Source organism: Cucumis sativus, chromosome 7, assembly GCF_000004075.3.
Source record: "Cucumis sativus cultivar 9930 chromosome 7, Cucumber_9930_V3, whole genome shotgun sequence".
In the NCBI taxonomy this organism is placed as follows: Eukaryota; Viridiplantae; Streptophyta; class Magnoliopsida; order Cucurbitales; family Cucurbitaceae; genus Cucumis; species Cucumis sativus.
In genome coordinates this window covers 16,984,207-17,004,400 of record NC_026661.2, presented here as the reverse complement: position 1 = coordinate 17,004,400, position 20,194 = coordinate 16,984,207, and the positions used below count along the sequence as shown (strand labels likewise).

At 32.1% G+C, this 20,194-nt stretch overlaps 2 protein-coding genes and 1 long non-coding RNA gene across 3 annotated transcripts; all 3 read left to right on the top strand.

The window, feature by feature from the left end:
• Positions 1-4,315: 4,315 nt before the first annotated feature.
• LOC101205118 (palmitoyl-monogalactosyldiacylglycerol delta-7 desaturase, chloroplastic) lies at positions 4,316-7,132 on the top strand. Its single transcript, XM_011661468.2, has 4 exons — positions 4,316-4,632; positions 5,170-5,517; positions 6,301-6,407; positions 6,751-7,132. Exons 1-4 carry the CDS (start codon positions 4,324-4,326, stop codon positions 6,977-6,979), a joined length of 993 nt encoding a protein of 330 aa, XP_011659770.1. The 5' UTR covers positions 4,316-4,323; the 3' UTR covers positions 6,980-7,132.
• Positions 7,133-8,661: 1,529 nt separating this feature from the next.
• On the top strand, positions 8,662-10,179 carry LOC116405201. The gene is made up of 3 exons (XR_004218364.1): positions 8,662-9,024; positions 9,111-9,161; positions 10,016-10,179. It is a non-coding gene; the product is annotated as an uncharacterized LOC116405201 (long non-coding RNA).
• Positions 10,180-13,928: 3,749 nt separating this feature from the next.
• Positions 13,929-14,682, top strand: LOC116405264. Its single transcript, XM_031889238.1, has 3 exons — positions 13,929-13,939; positions 14,116-14,425; positions 14,512-14,682. The coding sequence occupies exons 1-3, from the start codon at positions 13,929-13,931 to the stop codon at positions 14,614-14,616; spliced, it is 426 nt and encodes a 141-aa protein (XP_031745098.1). The 3' UTR covers positions 14,617-14,682.
• Positions 14,683-20,194: the final 5,512 nt, after the last annotated feature.

The following is a 20,194-nucleotide window of genomic DNA, read 5'->3' as shown; positions in this document are numbered from 1 at the left end:
AGAAATCGTATTTTGGTTGCCAAAAATAAAAAATCGAAGATCACATGACCTATATATAGGCAACGAACAAATATTTAAGTAAATCGTAATTGGTGTCAAGGTGCTAGGAACAACATTGTAGCGCTGATGGAAGTCCACGTGAGAGCAAGGCATGTAGTGTCGTAGGGAGCTCTAAGGCAACATCGCATGCCACTACGTGCATTTCACGGACAATAAGACTTAAATTGTGTTTTCTTCCCTCTTGGCCTCTAGTTGATGCAACTTGACTTTATATTCGCCTAATTAAGCTCCAAATCTACACCAATACCAAGTTCTACCTTTGAATAGCTCAAAACCTACAAAATAGTCAAATAAAATCGTAAAATCATAAAATGGTTTCGAATTAGACGGAATTACGTAGAACATTATGAGTGCATTCATTAATCCTAGTCCTTAGTGAGAGATCATTGCAGTTGTAATGAGTAAGTTGTTTTTATAAAAGCTGAAGTTTTAATTGAATCCCATATGTTTGCTATCATTCTTTAAATGAACAAAAAAAACATATCTATAAAATACACGAAAATAGTTTCGTTTGCATTGCAAGATTTTGAAAACAACTCATCTTAATATCCAATAAATTTATGTTAGCTAGTTTTTTATTACATTTTTGTTTCATCGTGAAAAACTATATGTTAGATAGAACAAATTACACTAAGATGTGAATGGACACTTTGATCATATTACTCGACAAATAAATTATAATGTTTAGAAAAATAATAGTAATTGTATATGATGTGAATTTGGGTAACAACTTTTTTGTTTTTATATAATTTTAAATGGATAAATCACAAATTTAAAAATGATAAAGTGCCATTCAAAAAACCACATTTTAATTTTATAAAATAAATATTCTTACTTTGAGATTGTGTTGTTCACAATAAAAAATATAAATAAAAAAAACTTCTAATTTTAAAAATATTTTGAAAATTAAAGAAAAGTTAATTTACATGTATATAACAAAATCCAAAAATACCAAGGCTTTAACAAAAAAAATAAAGGTCCACGAAGCTATCAGTATATTTTCATAAATTTCATATTTGCCTTTGTTGGTTTTGAATTTCTTGTTGAATGCTTTCACATCTTCTTGTTTGCTAAGTCTTTATCTCATTTTCCATAATTTCTTCTTTCTTTGTCATCTCCTTATTCCTTTTTCATTATCAGGTATTGTGTCCTTCATCTTTTTTTTTTTATTATAAATTTAAACAATCGTGAACTAATATCAAAACGATCTTTGTATGTACCAAAATCATTCAGATTTGGTACAAGATCGTGAGCCTAGATCGTTTTGTTTTGGTACAAGATCTTGTAGTAAGATCATTTAGATAGTGGTACAAATCGTTTCGTTTAGATTTGGTACAAGAACGTTTAGATTTAGTATAATATCTTGCACCAAGATCGTTTAGATTTAGTACACAAGATCATATGTATCAAGATCGTTTTACCAAATGATCACGTACCAAAGTTTTCACGCGCATGTGTAGTCGACGATTAATCGTGGAGTACTTATAGGCTTTTTTCATTTTCAAATTCGTTCAAATATTTTTGTTTTTTTTAATATATTTTATAAAAATAAATCAATTAATAATACTAAAAATACACATATTTTAAAAACTAGAAATTGGAAAGAAAAAAAAAAGAAGCAAATAATTATAAACGATAAAATAGTTGGATTATTTATAATATGGTGGACGGTGGCATTGGCCACGTATGGGATCTTGAAAGTGTTTGGTCGCCATCGCCATATCAAAGTAATAAATATTTCTTTCCTTAACAAGAAAAAAGAGAGTGCATGGACGATTTTATGTCTTTTCACCCATCTTTGAACCTAAACCCTATTTGAACATTGTCAAAATTAACCAATATCTTCAGACTCGTGTGTGTGTGGACATTGTTAAAACACATAATGTTTGATGTCAAAATCCAAAAGGAAAAAACCCATGTATGTGATACTGACAACAATAGTAAATTACTTGTAACTTAGAAAAGAGTGAACTTGCAGAACAAATAAAAAAGAAATTTTGGTTTACAAAGTAAGAGAGGGATAACCATAGAATTGAGAAGAAAGTGAGAAACGTAAGTTATGGTATATAGAGTCATATGGAGTATATATTTATAGAGGATTTGACCTAGGGATGTTTAAACTTTAACCCTCGTTTGAACTAGAATTGAGGTATATCAAATCTTATCATATTCTAGGATAGGGTATTAGATTGGAATTTTTTCAATGCACGTCTTTTACCATGTGATTTTTTCCTTAGACTAGATTGCAAACATAAACTTAACTAGTATTGATCTTCTTAATGTTTGTGAAAAATTGAAGAGACTCAATTAACATGGTGCTTTTAGCACATACACAACTTAATAATTGATCACGTAACAACTGAGATAAAAATAAGTAGAAAATAACTATCGAAACAACAAACATTGTTAACTCAGTTCGATCACACAACATCTACGTCTAGAGGGTCTTTGACCCATGATAAGAGATTATATATTGTCTTGTGATATAATTCATGATTGTAGACTTATGACAAATAGTACAAATTAAACATCTATACATAATATTCTTCACATAGTACAAACATCTATACATAATATTCTTCACATGTTGTACTTAGTGATAACATTTTACTGATAAATGAATCAGAAGAAAATTCAATTTGTCATAAAAGCAACAAAGGAAATACACCCTCTTAATCACACATCACCAATATGCAATGATCAACCAAGCATGATCACACTTGATCTTCAATAATCTCAATTCTCTCTCCTAATGATTGAGCAAAAAACATCATCTAATATTTCTTTTTCACTGACTAGGAGTATCCAAACTTGTCTATGACTTTTTCTTTTCGAAAACCTTTCTGTAGAGTAGAATTCTACACGCTCGAGAGCAAACAAGAATCGAAATTAGCAGCCCAACATAATTGAAAAACTAGGATCGAATCTCAACAAACATCCAAAGTTCAACAACCTAATCTATAAGAATTAATTTAAACGAAATTATAAAATAAAATGATTACATAAAGGAAGTGAGACTATAAAACACAACTGTTTGAAATAGAAAGCTGGTAAAACACTCGCTCTTACCTATGAATTAAGTCAACCGTTGTGGAAAAAAGTGGATAGAAAAAACACATTATGTCTTTCAAGTGACAACTCTAGATACATTACTTAAGAAGAAAAAATCTTCAAACAATGAAGAAGCAAAGAAATCACGAATATTTGTTGTCTGACATAGAACCTCTTATGCTAATTAAGTCAATAATTAACCAAAGGGTCATAGTACTACTCTTGAGGTGTGGAAAATTCCTTATCTTGGGAGATGCTTATGGCCCTCAATTCATAGATGGTTTTGAACATGGGATTCAAGGGTGTTATTTCAAGTCGACCATAGAGACTAAAATCATGACTCATAGAATGGAGGTTTTCATAGCATAAAAGAAGCTCGTCTCAGCTTCGAGTTGAGGTCGAGGTAGACCAAGTGGCTCAAAGAAGATACTCTCTCCTCAGTCACATCTAGCGTATGCAATTTGGCCCAACATAAACATTTGCCTCAACCTCAACTTCCAGAGGCAGAGTGGTAGACAAATTGTATGCGCCATTTTGCTGCCCAAAATCTTTCCTTTCCATGAACTCTTCCTCCTCTCCCATGGGCCTCACTTGGTTTCATTATTTCGATTTTACATTTAACTGTTTGCCCTCTTAGTTTTTTTATCTCAAAATATCCATAACACAAAATAAAATTCAAGGAAAATCATACACATAGTTTGGAGACTCTTGGTTTGTAATTTAATTGATAAAATTTCTCTCATTTTTGTTATTTCGTTCTACTTAACATTTTACAAAGCTATACAAAAATCGAAAGTATACAGGCTAACGGAATACTGAAACAACTTCATGATAAAAAGAATTAATTATGTTCTTGAATATGCACAATTATTATTCTATTTATTAAAAAAAAAACATCATAGTAATTATATATTTGATAAAGGGATGAACTCTCATTTCAAAATTGAACCCTATCACTTCGTAATTGATGAAAAAAAACGAAATCTTTGGTAATAAATAATGGAGGCTGTCCACCTACCTTTAGCAGGTTATATAAGTAAAGGGTAGTGTATTGGTGAGTGGCAGTACATAAATGTTCTGCTGAAAATGGTGGATGATTGTGGGACCATATCTAATTTTTTAACTTTAAATATTTGTACAATTCACGAGTATAAATACAAATGTGCCCTAGACTGAAGTCACAACTATACCAAAGAAAGAACAAGGAAAGAAATGGAAGGAGCATCCAAAGAAGACCCAAAGGAGATGGTGATGAGCTCTCCTTCAAGGCTCTTTAAGAGAAAAAAGTGGACAAAGTTTGATAAAAACGTTGCCTTTTACTTTCTTCTTTTACATCTACTTAGTATTTTGGCACCATTATTCTATTTTAGTTGGGGTTGTTTGTTGCTTTCCTTGGGATTAGCCAATCTAACCGGGATGGCAATTAGTGTTTCGTATCATAGAAATCTTGCACATCGAAGCTTCAAACTTCCAAAATGGCTCGAGTATTCTCTTGCTTATATTGCAGCTCATGCAATTCAGGTTTGATACTTTGAATCCCTTATGCTCTAACTAAAAATGGTCTAAACTACGAATAAAACATGAATTACACATTTTGATTTTATACTAAATTTGAGGTTGGTACTCTATGACACATTATTTAATTTTACTTCACCTTTTTTAATTAATCAATAATTTAATATGATATTAGAATAAATGTTTCACAGGGTTCTTTTGCATTCAAAACCATTGCAATGTCATTACCTCCTTAATATAATTAATATTGATTCTCACCTTTTGGATTTTGTACACACATTTCAATCCCACAAAAGTTAGAGTTAAATGATTTTGAATCTAAAAACGAACAGTGTTGATCATTACATTATACAGTGTTGATCATTACATTATACATGAAAGAATGATTTTTATACACATTACTTAGACATCCAATCATAAAAGGATTGAGTAGTGTATAGTAATTGCCTACGTACTATTAAAAAAGATTAAATTAGAGACTAATCCTATCATATTTTTTATAGCGGTGTTTTGTTAACATTTGGTTGGTTTCTTCAATTTTAGGGTGATCCAATTGATTGGGTGAGCACACACAGATGTCACCATCGATTTGTTGATTCAGAACGAGATCCACATAGTCCTATTTATGGATTTTGGTTCAGCCAAATGACGTGGTTTTTTGATTCGTATAACTTGACGAGAAAAGTTTGTCCAAACTATTTTAATAATTATCAAAAGGTGGAGAGAAACATCTTCATGTTTTACATGAAACATGGATATCCAGACAATGTGACAGATTTGGAGAAACAAAAGTTCTATAGGTTTATACATAAAACATATTGGCTTCATCCACTTGCTCTTTCACTCTTGCTCTATGCACTTGGAGGACTCCCTTTCATCATTTGGGGAGTGGTAAAATATAATTATTATTCCCTTTCCATTTACTCTTTTAATTATTAAGGTTATAAACTCCTATTTGTTTGAATGTTCAAAATTTTCTTTCAACTTTTCTAAAAGAAGGAAATTTTAATCTTTTTCATTAATAAATTAAGTTGTTGATTTTTTTACATTGTTATATTTGATTTGTTCATTACATGTTTTTAGGCAATCTACACAACAGACAATTTAAGTGTTTTTTTAAAAAATAAATGAAAGAAAAATAATATGTATACATGTATAATACTTTTTGTTTTTCTTTTTACATAAAGGTAAAAGATTTATTTGACAATTAATTATTGATTTATATTATATATAAAGTTAAAATTATATATAAGTACGTAAACCTAAACCCTGAATTCTAAAATTTATACTAATCTAATTCTTCATCTTTTAAAAATATTTAGTAGGTTTTTGGACTATTTGTATGTTTAAACAAGTCATACTCAAATTTCTTTTATCGAGAAGATTTATGAATTTAAAAATAAATAAATTTTATAGTCTCATTCGATAATGATTTTGTTTTAATTTTTTATAATGGTTTTCATTTTCTTCAAATAAACATTAAAACCTAATTTTCAAGTAAAACACTAGATCGTTGATAATCAGTCTAAAGTATTGTGTTTGATTATGATTATAATTATTAGATTATACTAGAGAGATGGATGATCTTTCCACCATATATTTGTTTAATTATATATGTTTTTCATTGAAATATATATTTTATTTATGAAGTGTATTTTATTAAACTATTGACAGTGCGTGAGGTTCGTACTGAGCTTGCATTTCACATCTATGATAAATTCAGTATGTCATATTTGGGGAAACCAACCATGGAACACTGGGGATTTATCTAAGAACAATTGGTAAGACATACACTTTTCTTATTATATCTCTTTTCTTTTTTATTCTTTTCTTTTACCATTTGCTAGTGAAAAATGGGTTTTATATTAATTAATTAATGTTGATACATCAATTTTCATATTTATATCATCAATCCAGTTACATAAAATTTGAATATTCTATATCAACCCTTTACCATTTGTTTCGAAATAATTTTGCTTTTTAAAGTAGGAAGTAAATTTTTTAAACCTTCAGGACAATTACAAAGTTTAAATAGTTTGTTTTACCACTGTCAAACTATTATAGTATTTAGATAATCTTTGACTTGACAAAGTTTAAATAGTTCATTGTTTCATTTTTAATTAGGATTGTTGCTATATTTACCTTTGGAGAAGGATGGCACAATAACCACCATGCTTTTGAGTATTCAGCACGACATGGTCATGAATGGTGGCAAATTGATAATGGTTGGTATATTATCAAGTTCCTTCAAGTCATTGGATTAGCCACCAATGTTAAATTACCTTCTGAAAAGCAAAAAATGGCTGCTTTAAACAAATCAAAACCCACCTTTCTTAGGCCTATGATTGATTGAGATTCATGTGATATTTAACATTTCCCTCATTTGAGAATCTGTTTCTATAGATAATGAATGTTCACGATCTTATTATATGGTAGGGTTTTTATGTAACCCTCTTTCAATCATGTATTTAGCTTCTCATCCATCTTATAAAAGATAATCGTTAAAATTTATGACCTATAATGCACCTTTAATAGTAGCTACATACCAACTGTTTGGATGAAACTATTTACAAATTTAATAAAAATACTTTATTTCAATTAATTAAGATGAGAAATACCTACAGGAAAATGCTTTTGAATTCTAAAGTTGCTTAGTCTCCTTTCTTACTAAAAGTGATTTTATTTTTTTCATACCATAAATGGAACCAAAGAAGTGAAAGAAATAAAGATCTTATTGTTGACTTCACAAAAGAGGAAAATAAAAGGGAGAGAAAGAATAGTGAAAGTAGAATAAAAACAGTGACAAAAAAGAGGAGATTATTGTTGAATTTAATGTGCTGCAAGTTACTGTCATTCATTAATATTCATTACTAGAAATAAGAGTGATAAGATACATTTCTAAATTGAAAAGAATTATTTTTCGTGTTATTTAAGAAATGGTTAGAATATAAAAAATTATCTATTTATTATTATATTATAATTATATCTACAAGTAATTAACGAAATCTACTTGCATTCTAAATTCTCTACCATTTTTTCTTTTAACTTTTCAAATTCTACATATCCTTGATCAAGGTATATTTTTATTTTATATTCAATTTTTAAAAATATATATAAATATTAAATTGAATGTCAGCTTATGAAAATGGTATTAGTTTTTTTTTTTTTTTTTTTTTTGTTAGTTCTAGGATATGAATTTGTTGTATATAAGGTTTTTATTTGTAAAGAAAATTATTAAAAAACACAAGCATATTTAGGATTATTTTTGTACCAATCTATCTTTTCTATCTTATATTATCTTATTACCTAAGATGGACAATCATTTTTGAACATTTTCTCTAAATGATAATTCTCTAATTTCAATAATGTTTTTTTATGTAATTAATATTTTATATTTTTATTAAAATTAATTAATTTTTTTTAAGACGTGAATTGTATTTATTAATTAAGTTTTTTTTATGTTAAAATAAAAGAACCTAGAACACCCATGTACTTAACAAAACTTTTCTTAATGAAAAAAATGCTTATTACACATAAAAATTAAAATGATTTATTATTTGATCAATATAAAAATTAAATTAAATTTTTTTGCATTGTTTTATCCTCACATTTATTACTTAAAATTATATTTATATGCCTTTAATATTGTTATTTTTTTTTATTTAATCACTCCATACTATTTATTTTTTTAGCAACAATATATATTAACAAGGTTCGTTTCACGTGCAACACACGTTAAAAATTTATAGTATTGTTAAGTAGCGATAGTCTTAACGCTTCTAAAAACATAAATAATCCACAATTAAGAATATTGAGACAACTTTAACCAAACAACGTCTTGATACAATTTTAGCGTCAAGGATAGTCACAAGCTTGACACTGATTATATTTCAAGTGTAATGCCCCAAAGGTATGTATATATATATTTTGTTTTTAATTTTGTATATATATATATATTTTTATACTTAATTTAAATAAAAAGAAAAGAAAAAGAAATTTATCTCTCCCTCTCTCGCGCGCACACAACCCCTCTCTCATTTTTCTTTTCTTCTCCTTCCTCCCCGTGCGTTCTCCTTCCCGTTCGCAGCAACCGCCGCCCCATCTATTTTCCTTCCGTTCGTGCGCAGCCGCAGCCCAACCGCCGATCCTTTCTCCTCCATTTTCTTCCCGCCGCAGCCAGCCGCCATCTCTGTTCGCGAAGCAAGGCCGCCGCGTGAACCTGTAACCGCCGGCTGTCTCCCCTCTCCTTTCTCCTCTGTTTTCAGCCCAGCCGCCGCCGATTCATTCTCCTCCGTTGTCTGCACTGCCGCGCGACTCTCCGACCATCTGTATACGGTCTCTCCGTCGCACGTCATCTCTTCGCAAAGCCACTGCTCGATTTCTTTCGCGAAGATTTGGGTAAGTTGCAAAAAGATTCACATTGGGTTGAATTTAAATGACTGATGCGTTGAAGGGAATTATTGAGAAATTGTCTTAATGTTTAGGTTCGTTCTTCATAGACTTCAACGTGGTTAAGGAGCTTAACAAATTTGAAGGTAAGGGGTTTTCTACTGGACTCACTTATGATTGTGAATTGTATGTCTGAATGATTATCTTTGACTGAGTAAAGATGTTGAGATGATACTTATGAATGTACACTGTGGATTGACTGAAAATATATATATATATGCATAGGAATTGAAGTAGACTTAATGTTGAATGCATATTGTGATCGTCATGGAATATATATATATGTGTGTGGATGTGGACAGGACGAAAATTGTAGATTATGCTTGTATGAGATGCAGATGCGATCTTGTGATTGTCGTTTAGATTGGGTGTCGTTACGCTAAAGTATGACTGTGTGCTGGTGATCTGAGGGGTGTATTGACTGTACAGTGGATTGACTGATGTATTAGTATTTTATTGACAGACATATGATTGTAGTAAAATAAGTTGACTGTTAGGATGTTGAAAGAAAGGACTTTGTGATTTGAAGTAACTGAAAGATGGGTTGAATGGAATGAGGGGATAAATTGTTAGGTTGTATTGGGATGTTTACCTTGTAGGTGTCCTACGGGATCACCAATTTATTTTGCACCTTCGGGAGCATTTGACTGATATGTGTTTCTGCAGAACACTTGACTGATATGTACGTCCCTCGGGGCGTTAGACTGATATGTACGTCCCTCGGGGCGTTAGACTGATATGTACGTCCCTCGGGGCGTCAGACTGATATGTACGTCCTTCGGGGCGTTAGACTGAAATGTGTATCCTACGGGATCACAAGACTGCGACTGTACAGGGTGTCCCAATAGAACTTTAACAATTTATTTTTCCCCTGACGAGACCAGTAGAGGGTCTCTTACTGAGTATTGTTATACTCACCCTTCTTATGTTTAATTTTCAGGCAAAGGTAATAAAGGTGGCAAACCGGCGAGGGGCAGGAAGGAAGCGTGATGCCATAGGAAACGTGTAATTGCTTCCGCTTAATTAAGATTGATTTGAAATTTAATTTACAAACGTTTGTTGTAAACAGTATTATTTTATGTTTTCTTGAATGTTTAAAAATCAGGCCTGACTTGAAGATGTTTTTTTTTTAAATTGACTTACGTTTTGTTTTATATTAATCAAAGTCTTTATTTGTTAAAAATTTACGACCTTGACTTACCCAGAAAAGTTGGGTCGTTACAGTTGGTATCAGAGCCTAAGTTTTAGGTTCTGTAGACTGACTTACGATGTAAGTCTATGTTTTTGTGTTCTATGGCTAACGCGACCCTTCGTCTCTCGTCAGGTATGCTTTATGCTTATATGTATGGTTTATGTATATGACCTTGCCTAAGTTAAACTAGAATTACATGAATGTTATGATTTAATGGTGAAATTTAGGAAAAATGTTGCCATGTAGAGGTGTTCAAAGGAGTGGTCGAGTAGTAGAAAAGTAAGACGTTGTTAGCGAAATTGTCTGTTTTGTGATTGGAAATCTAAGAAAAATAAGTTATGTAGGTGGTTTTAACGAGGACTAAATACACGGTCAAGTTTATACGAAACACATTAAATGGTTTTAGAATGGAGGTATTGGAAAAGAAACAAGGAAGATGAGCATGGTTGTCTTGATGTGACTTTAAGAAACAATTTTGAGTTTCTCGTGAATGAAAAGTTACTAGTTTGGAGTTTGAAAATTGGAATGTAGTTTAACCATGTAAACATAAAATGTTCAGCGAAAATGTAGTTTCTAATCCTTCTCCAGAGGCTAGTTTCAAGTACAAAGAGGTTGGAACTATCGTTTCGCTAAAAGTTATCCCAGCTATGAAGGTTAGTAAGTTGCTTGACCAGGGTACCTGTTGTATTTGACTAGTGTGGTAGACACCAGAGAAGTCGATGTTTCTTTGTTATTTGAATCAGTGGTGAAAAAGTATTATGATATTTTTCTAGAAGAGTTTCTAAGATTACCGTGCTAAACAGAAATTGGTCTTGTTATTGAGATAGAGTTAGACTCGTTCCTATATCTAAAGCTTCATACAAAATGGCACCAACAGAGTTGAAAGATTTGAAGGTGCAATTGAAAGAAATGTTTGACAAGGACTACATTTGACGAAGTATGTTATCTTGGGGTGCACCAAATTTTTGTTTATTAAGAAGAAAGATGGGTCGATGCACTTATGTTTTGATTGTAGAAAGTTGAATAAGGTGTCGGTTAAGAATAAATATCTTTTACCAATGAATGAGGATTTGTTTGATCAACTGCAATAAGTCCGTGTTCTTTAAGATTGAATTACATTCAGGTTATGACTTGTTGAGGATTAGAGAACAGTGACATTCCTAAGGCAGATTTTCGTTCGAGATATGGACATCACGAGTTCATTATGATGTCTTTTGAGTGGGCAAATGCTCAAACAATGTTTACGACTTGATGAACAAAGTGTTTAACGATCTCTTAGACACTTTCATGATTGTATTTATTGACGATATCTTAATTTATTCCAAAATAGAGACAGCGCATGAGGAGCATTTAACATGGTTTTAAGAGGCTCTTCGAGTCAACAAATTGTATGCAAAGTTTTCAAAATGTGAGTTTTGGATGAGGCCAAGTATCTTTCCAAGCCATGTGGTATCTAGAGATGACATTTATGTGGATCTCATAAAAGATTGAAGTCGTTACCAGTTGGCCTCAACCTTTCATAGTCAGTGAGGTTCGTAGTCTTTTTGGGTTCAGCAGGTTATTACTAACGGTTTGTATAAGAATTTTCTCGTATAGCTACTCCTTTGACTCAGTTAACTAAGAAAAGGGACTCCGTTTGTTTGGGACAAAGCCTATGAGGATAGTGTTCAGGATCTTAAGCAGAAGCTTGTACAACTCCCGTGCTTACCGTACATGATGGTTCAGAATGTTCCGTAATTTATAGTGATGCTTTTAGGAAAGTTTAAAAGGTATTCTTATTCAACAAGTTAAAGTAGTTGCTTGTACTCCTCGTGAGGAAAATTGTCCAACTTATGATATGGAATTGACAGTTGTGGTTTTTACATTAATGATTTGAAGGCACTATATGTATGATGAAAAGATATAGATATTTTCTAACCAAAAGAGTATAAAATACTTCTTCACTCAAAAGAAGTTGAGTATGAGATAACAAAGGTGGTTTGAGTTAGTAAATGACTATGATTGTGAGATTTTGTACCATCTATGTAAGGCGAATGTGGAAGTTGGTGCTCTTCGTAGAAAAGTATCACATTTTGACAGCACTCATTACTAGACAGGTACCATTGCATCGAGACTTGGAGAGAGCTGAGATTGCAGTGTCTGTGGGGAGAGTCACCTCACAGCTAGCTCAATTAACGGTGCAACCGACTTTGAGGCACAAGATTGTTGATGCTCAGAGTAATGATCCTTATTTGATGGAGAGACGTCGCCTTGTTGAAACAGGGCAGACTGATGAGTTCTCCATATCCTCTGATGGTGGGTTGATGTTTGAGAGACGTTTATGTGTGCCAGCGAACAGTACAGTTAAGATTGACTTACTAGATGAAGCCCATAATTCCCCATTTTCCATGCATCCTGGTAGCACGAAAATGTATCAGGATCTAAAACGATTTTATTGGTGGCGGAATATGAAAAGGGAAGTGGCAGAATTTGTTAGTAAGTGTCTAGTATGTCAGCAAGTTAAGGCACCTAGACAGAAACCAGCAGGTTTATTACAACCTTTAAGTGTGCCAGAGTGGAAGTGGGAGAATGTGTCGATGGATTTTATTTCAGGGCTGCCTAAGACCCTGAAGGGTTTCACAGTGATTCTGGTTGTCATAGACAGGCTTACGAAATCGGCACATTTTGTACCAGGAAAATCCACTTATACTGCTAGTAAGTGGGCAGAGTTGTATTTAACTGAGATTGTGAGACTGCATGGAGTGCCTGTATCGATTGTTTCTGATAGGGATGCACGGTTTACTTCCAAATTTTGGAAGGGACTTCAGACTGCTATGGGTACGAGATTGGATTTCAGTACAGCCTTTCATCCACAGACTGATGGTCAAACTGAACGTTTGAACCAAGTTTTAGAGGATATGCTACGAGCTTGTGTTATAGAGTTTCCAGGTAGTTGGGACTCTCATCTACATTTGATGGAGTTTGCTTATAACAACAGTTTCCAGGCTACCATCGGTATGGCACCATTTGAGGCTTTGTATGGCAAATGTTGTAGAACCCCTGTTTGTTGGAGTGAGGTTGGTGAACATAGATTGATGGGACCTGAATTAGTTCGGTCTACTAATGAGGCTATTCAAAAGGTTAGAGCACGTATGCAAACAGCGCAGAGTAGACAGAAGAGTTATGCGGATGTACGGCGAAAAGACCTTAAGTTCGATGTGGGAGAAAAGGTATTCTTGAAGGTAGCACCTATGAAGGGTGTTATGCGTTTTGAGAAGAAAGGAAAGTTAAGTCCTCGTTTTGTTGGACCATTTGAGATCTTAGAGAGGGTTGGTGTTGTGGCGTATCGCTTGGCATTACCACCATCCCTCTCTGCAGTTCATAATGTTTTTCATGTTTCGATGTTGAGGAAGTATGTGGCCGATACGTCTCATGTAGTGGACTATGAACCCTTGGAGATTGATGAGCATTTGAGCTATGTAGAACAACCTGTGGAGATTCTGGCTAGAGAGGTAAAGATGCTTCGTAATAGAAGCATTCCATTAGTAAAAGTTTTGTGGCGGAATCATCGAATTGAAGAGGCGACATGGGAGCGAGAGGAAGAAATGAGGACTCGTTATCCAGAGTTATTTCAGGATTAGAACTTTCGAGGACGAAAGTTTCTTAAGGAGGGAAGAATGTAATGCCCCAAAGGTATGTATATATATATTTTGTTTTTAATTTTGTATATATATATATATTTTTATACTTAATTTAAATAAAAAGAAAAGAAAAAGAAATTTATCTCTCCCTCTCTCGCGCGCACACAACCCCTCTCTCATTTTTCTTTTCTTCTCCTTCCTCCCGTGCGTTCTCCTTCCCGTTCGCAGCAACCGCCGCCCATCTATTTTCCTTCCGTTCGTGCGCAGCCGCAGCCCAACCGCCGATCCTTTCTCCTCCATTTTCTTCCCGCCGCAGCCAGCCGCCATCTCTGTTCGCGAAGCAAGGCCGCCGCGTGAACCTGTAACCGCCGGCTGTCTCCCCTCTCCTTTCTCCTCTGTTTTCAGCCCAGCCGCCGCCGATTCATTCTCCTCCGTTGTCTGCACTGCCGCGCGACTCTCCGACCATCTGTATACGGTCTCTCCGTCGCACGTCATCTCTTCGCAAAGCCACTGCTCGATTTCTTTCGCGAAGATTTGGGTAAGTTGCAAAAAGATTCACATTGGGTTGAATTTAAATGACTGATGCGTTGAAGGGAATTATTGAGAAATTGTCTTAATGTTTAGGTTCGTTCTTCTCAGACTTCAACGTGGTTAAGGAGCTTAACAAATTTGAAGGTAAGGGGTTTTCTACTGGACTCACTTATGATTGTGAATTGTATGTCTGAATGATTATCTTTGACTGAGTAAAGATGTTGAGATGATACTTATGAATGTACACTGTGGATTGACTGAAAATATATATATATATGCATAGGAATTGAAGTAGACTTAATGTTGAATGCATATTGTGATCGTCATGGAATATATATATATGTGTGTGGATGTGGACAGGACGAAAATTGTAGATTATGCTTGTATGAGATGCAGATGCGATCTTGTGATTGTCGTTTAGATTGGGTGTCGTTACGCTAAAGTATGACTGTGTGCTGGTGATCTGAGGGGTGTATTGACTGTACAGTGGATTGACTGATGTATTAGTATTTTATTGACAGACATATGATTGTAGTAAAATAAGTTGACTGTTAGGATGTTGAAAGAAAGGACTTTGTGATTTGAAGTAACTGAAAGATGGTTGAATGGAATGAGGGGATAAATTGTTAGGTTGTATTGGGATGTTTACCTTGTAGGTGTCCTACGGGATCACCAATTTATTTTGCACCTTCGGGAGCATTTGACTGATATGTGTTTCTGCAGAACACTTGACTGATATGTACGTCCCTCGGGGCGTTAGACTGATATGTACGTCCCTCGGGGCGTTAGACTGATATGTACGTCCCTCGGGGCGTCAGACTGATATGTACGTCCTTCGGGGCGTTAGACTGAAATGTGTATCCTACGGGATCACAAGACTGCGACTGTACAGGGTGTCCCAATAGAACTTTAACAATTTATTTTTCCCCTGACGAGACCAGTAGAGGGTCTCTTACTGAGTATTGTTATACTCACCCTTCTTATGTTTAATTTTCAGGCAAAGGTAATAAAGGTGGCAAACCGGCGAGGGGCAGGAAGGAAGCGTGATGCCATAGGAAACGTGTAATTGCTTCCGCTTAATTAAGATTGATTTGAAATTTAATTTACAAACGTTTGTTGTAAACAGTATTATTTTATGTTTTCTTGAATGTTTAAAAATCAGGCCTGACTTGAAGATGTTTTTTTTTTTAATTTGCTTACGTTTTGTTTTATATTAATCAAAGTCTTTATTTGTTAAAAATTTACGACCTTGACTTACCCAGAAAAGTTGGGTCGTTACATCAAGTGTATTAATTCTACCTATTATGTATGACAAATTAAATTCTTGAGATTTATTACTTTCTATCATCGATAAACAGTGATATTTTGTTATGTATTTGTAATAAGTTGGTTCACATTTTTATAAGGTTTTTTGCATTTCTAACAAAATAAGTTTAAAAAATTAGGTCTATAGCACAAACTTATCTATTTTTGCAAAAATGGTAAAAAAAATCAAGCTCGACCCATGTGATACACTTGTTACACCTGAATTTTAGTCCTAGTATATACTTGATACACCATTGATAGATACACTCAATACATTACTCATTAATGTACACTTGATACATTACTGATATCCACTTTAATACAATTGGTACATTTGTGATCGATATACACACTTGATATATAATTTTTAAAACACACTTGATATACATAGGTACGCACTATATATACCGAATATTAATTAGATTTATGATAAAAGATTTTGAAATTTTGTTCAATGATTGTGAAAAAATATATTTCTTTTAAAAATATAAACTAGAGAACATACTATTATAACTCAAAATAAAATAATCTATACCCGAAACTCAAACTATTATAACCTAGGACTATAATAAATTACTAATTGCCCCAACCCCAAATGCCCTTTAGAAAGGTCAAGTTTCACAATTTTTGGCTCTAAAGTCGATAAAAATCAACATCAAACACGTCACATTGTTTTATTTACTCAAATGTCATTGGACAAATTTACATAATTACTATTAACTTAAAAACCTTTAATATTTTGTCATTTTTAAGATTTATGTATATAACAAATATATGTATCACGTATATCAAGTGCATATTAGGTGTATCAAGTGTATATTGAGTGTATCAGATGTACCACTTAAGTTGAACTTGTTTATTTTTAACGCCCTGAAAAATTAAGATAATTTTTAGAGATAATTATCTTAGTTTTGTTTAATTATGTTTAATTTATTTAACGAATATTTTGAATATTATTTGATTTTGTGGACATTAAAATTAATTAGATATTTGTTGGTTGAATATTTAATTAATAAGAGGATTTGAGAATTTTATTTAATTTTACCCAGTTGTGAAAATTATTAGGTTTTATGAAAATTTAAATTTATTTAAATAATTTGGATGTTATTTAATAAAATTAAAGGGTGAAAATTTTTGTTAGAGATTTGATAATTATATGTATATGTGGTTATATATATATATAATTATCATGAAAAATAGTAAAGATAATTCTATTTGTGAAAAGTTAATTATTTATGGAAGATAATTAATTATTTGGACTAACGATATTTGTTTATGTTTAGAAAGAAAATAATTATATTTCTCTAAAATATAATTATTTTTGTAAATGAATAAAGTTGTTTGGATTTGATTTTTGAAAACGATAACTATTTTTAGAAAATAAAAGTTGATTTGATGAAATATTTTATTGAGAAAAGATAACGAGAATAAAAATATATGTTTATATTGGTATTATATATATATCCTAGAAAAGAAAATAATAATAATAAATATTATTATTTAAATCTATAAATAGTATTGAAATGCTCAAATTCGAGAGCATAAAAAAAAGTTCTTAATCTTGGAATTGATTTTGGTTGCATGCCTTTGAAAGGTCCCTTTGAGAAATCTTGAAGTTTTAAATGCCGAAGTTTTTCCATCAAGACTGAATTGGTTTCAACCTCAATTTTTGGATAAGTTAATTTGGAAGAATTTTTGGATGAAAGTCAAATGTTAACTTTATTAATTAAAATACTCTATTATGATTAGGATTGGATTAATTTGAAAATTTTTACCAAATATCACTAATAGCGGCTCTAATTGATAGCTTTCCATTTAAGAATAATGTATATCATATTTTAAAATTATCCTACATTTTCTAGATTATTTTCATGATTTTGTTATATACTATTATTTTTATTTACGAAAATGACTAGAAATACAAATAAAGTTAATAATAAATAATTATATTTATCAAAAACCTTAAAAAAGAACAATTAAAGTTATTATTAGACAAAGATTGTTTGAAGAATTAATGAAAAATGTTATTTTATTATCAATATATAAATTTTAATTCAAATTAAAATCAACATGAACATAGATTTAGCTGTGGAATCTCATTAATGTTGCTGCTGCTCTCTCTCTGTATCCACAGAAGAATAACAACTAACATTAGTGTGCTCATAACCATCCCATCTTATAATTAATTTCATGGACTTGGTCCATCTCTACCATTACTATAGTGAGATAGTGGTTTGAGACATTTGACCATGTCTCTCGTCCATCTCTGCCATTACTATATATTTTTCACGACATGCATATACATTTTTCCTTCACATGAAAAAATAAAAACACAGAAGGCTAGTGATAAATAAACACCATTGCGGCAAAAATAAAAAATTGGAGGCTAGGGTAAACAAGAACCCCTGCAACAAAGAGTGTCGAGGACTAAGGATAAACAAGTATCATCGCAGCTAAAAACAAAAGGATACATGTCATTTATTGATGTACGTATGTGGATACATGCTTATTTTAATAGTTTTCTTTTTTAAATATTCTCTATTTTCTTTTCAAAAGAAGAAAATAAGTAAAGGATGCAAAATAGTTGGTTACTGTCATAGTCTACGACGACAATTATTTTTTGTCGCGAAAAAATTTGTGACAGTTATTTACAGTCATAGTATCGCATGTCGTGGAAAGTCCTTATATGACAGTTTTTCAATATGTGTTTTCATGACAAAAAATAAATGTCATTAAATTAGTATTTTATGACAACAAATAACTGTCACTTTTTACACATTTACGACAGTTACAAAAATATCACGAATTCTTATATTATGACATTTTTTACTGTCAAGAATATGACAATCGTGACAGTTTTTTTGTAAAATTTAATTGTCATTGATTCGATATTGACGACAGTTACGAAAATGTCACGAATTAATATATTACGACATTTTTTCCTGTCATGGATAGACCAATCGTGACAGTTTTTATAAAATTTAATTGTCATTGTTTCGATATTGACAACAGAAAAAAAATGTTACGAATTTGTATATTATGATATTTTTTTCTCTGTTGTGAATTCCTCAATTCCTGTTTTTCTTGTCGTTGAACCATTACACTAACAACTTCAATAACAATAACAATTATACATCACACCCATATGAAAACAATAAGTCAACACTTTAATATATATATACACATAATGATACACTTTGTAGTATTCGTACACCCATTGACTAATAACCATTTGTTTAGTTCAAATGTAGTTTCAATAGAAAAAAAATATACATTGACATTGGAAGCAAGAAGCTTAAAATCCATACATTGGAAGCAAGAGTTTGCTACCAACCATACAAAAGATGTTATATCAATCAGTTGCTTCAAATTGGCTTCAATGCTCCAAATGGATTCTTTCTAACCTAGCAAGAAAACAAAATCTCATTTAGAGTATGATTAAAGAACATTACCTATGAGGAGGTTCTACTTAAAGCTATTTAAAGGTAATTAAGGAACATTACCATTGATGTAAGATTGGAAAAAAATAACAATATTGAGATTATAGAAGAATAACTAGAGTGCCCAAACTTCCGTGATAACATTTTCAGCACCCCCTCCCCCCTCCCAACCCTTCATTCTAGCCCCCTCCCAACACAAATACAATCCAAATACATTATACTAAGAATATGAACAAAACAGAGAAAGAAAGAAAAAAAAATGTAAAATACACAACACAATCCATAATTGTTAGGAGAGTTAAATAAAAGAGAAAAGACAGAACAAAAGAAGAATAAGCAAAGAAAATTAGTGAAAAATGTACTCTAAAAAGGCAACAATGAAACAAAGAATCTACTGACTAAGAAATGAAATAAACAGTGGTGCCATAAAAAAGTGAAGCGAAGAAAGTTTGAAATAGTACCATAAAAAACCTGGCATTAGTCTTCAGCTTCCCTTCCCCCAACCCTTCATTCCAGCCCCCTCCCAACATAAACAAAAAGCGGTGACAATGGAGCACACAATAGTTACCTAAAGCCTGCTAAAGCAATTATATCAATTATAATGTGCTTCACTGAAGTCTTTCTAATAGAGCCATTGTTTTCTAGCATGAAATGCTTCTCTCTCTGTACGAGTAAATTCTTTAAGAATTATATATAGCACATATAATAATGACTGTTTCAAAAACATTATTGGCCTAATTTTAAAATCATTGATAAAAAGTAGAGGTAAAAAAAGTGTATAAGCTTAAGTTACAAAAACCTAAAGCCAAAAATCAAATAGATAACAAACACGACCTAATTGATTCAAAAGTCCTTCCTGATTTAACTTGAATACACATAAGCACTAAACACTGATACAGATGGAAAAGATAAATAATAAATCAAACATTGCAAAAAGAATTTCTTCTCCACAACCATTGAATCACAATGGTGAAAAAGGGATTAATAAACAGAAAAAAGGTAAAGATACGGAACTGAAACTGCAGTTATAA

Excerpts from the sequence above, each read along its gene's own strand:
- LOC101205118 (XM_011661468.2), top strand. The coding sequence starts at position 4,324 with ATGGAAGGAGCATCCAAAGAAGACCCAAAGGAGATGGTGATGAGCTCT. Across the intron at positions 4,633-5,169 it reads TTGCAGCTCATGCAATTCAG|GGTGATCCAATTGATTGGGT; the intron begins GTTTGATACTTT and ends CTTCAATTTTAG. Across the intron at positions 5,518-6,300 it reads CTTTCATCATTTGGGGAGTG|TGCGTGAGGTTCGTACTGAG; the intron begins GTAAAATATAAT and ends AACTATTGACAG.
- LOC116405264 (XM_031889238.1), top strand. Across the intron at positions 14,426-14,511 it reads TTTCTTTCGCGAAGATTTGG|GTTCGTTCTTCTCAGACTTC; the intron begins GTAAGTTGCAAA and ends CTTAATGTTTAG.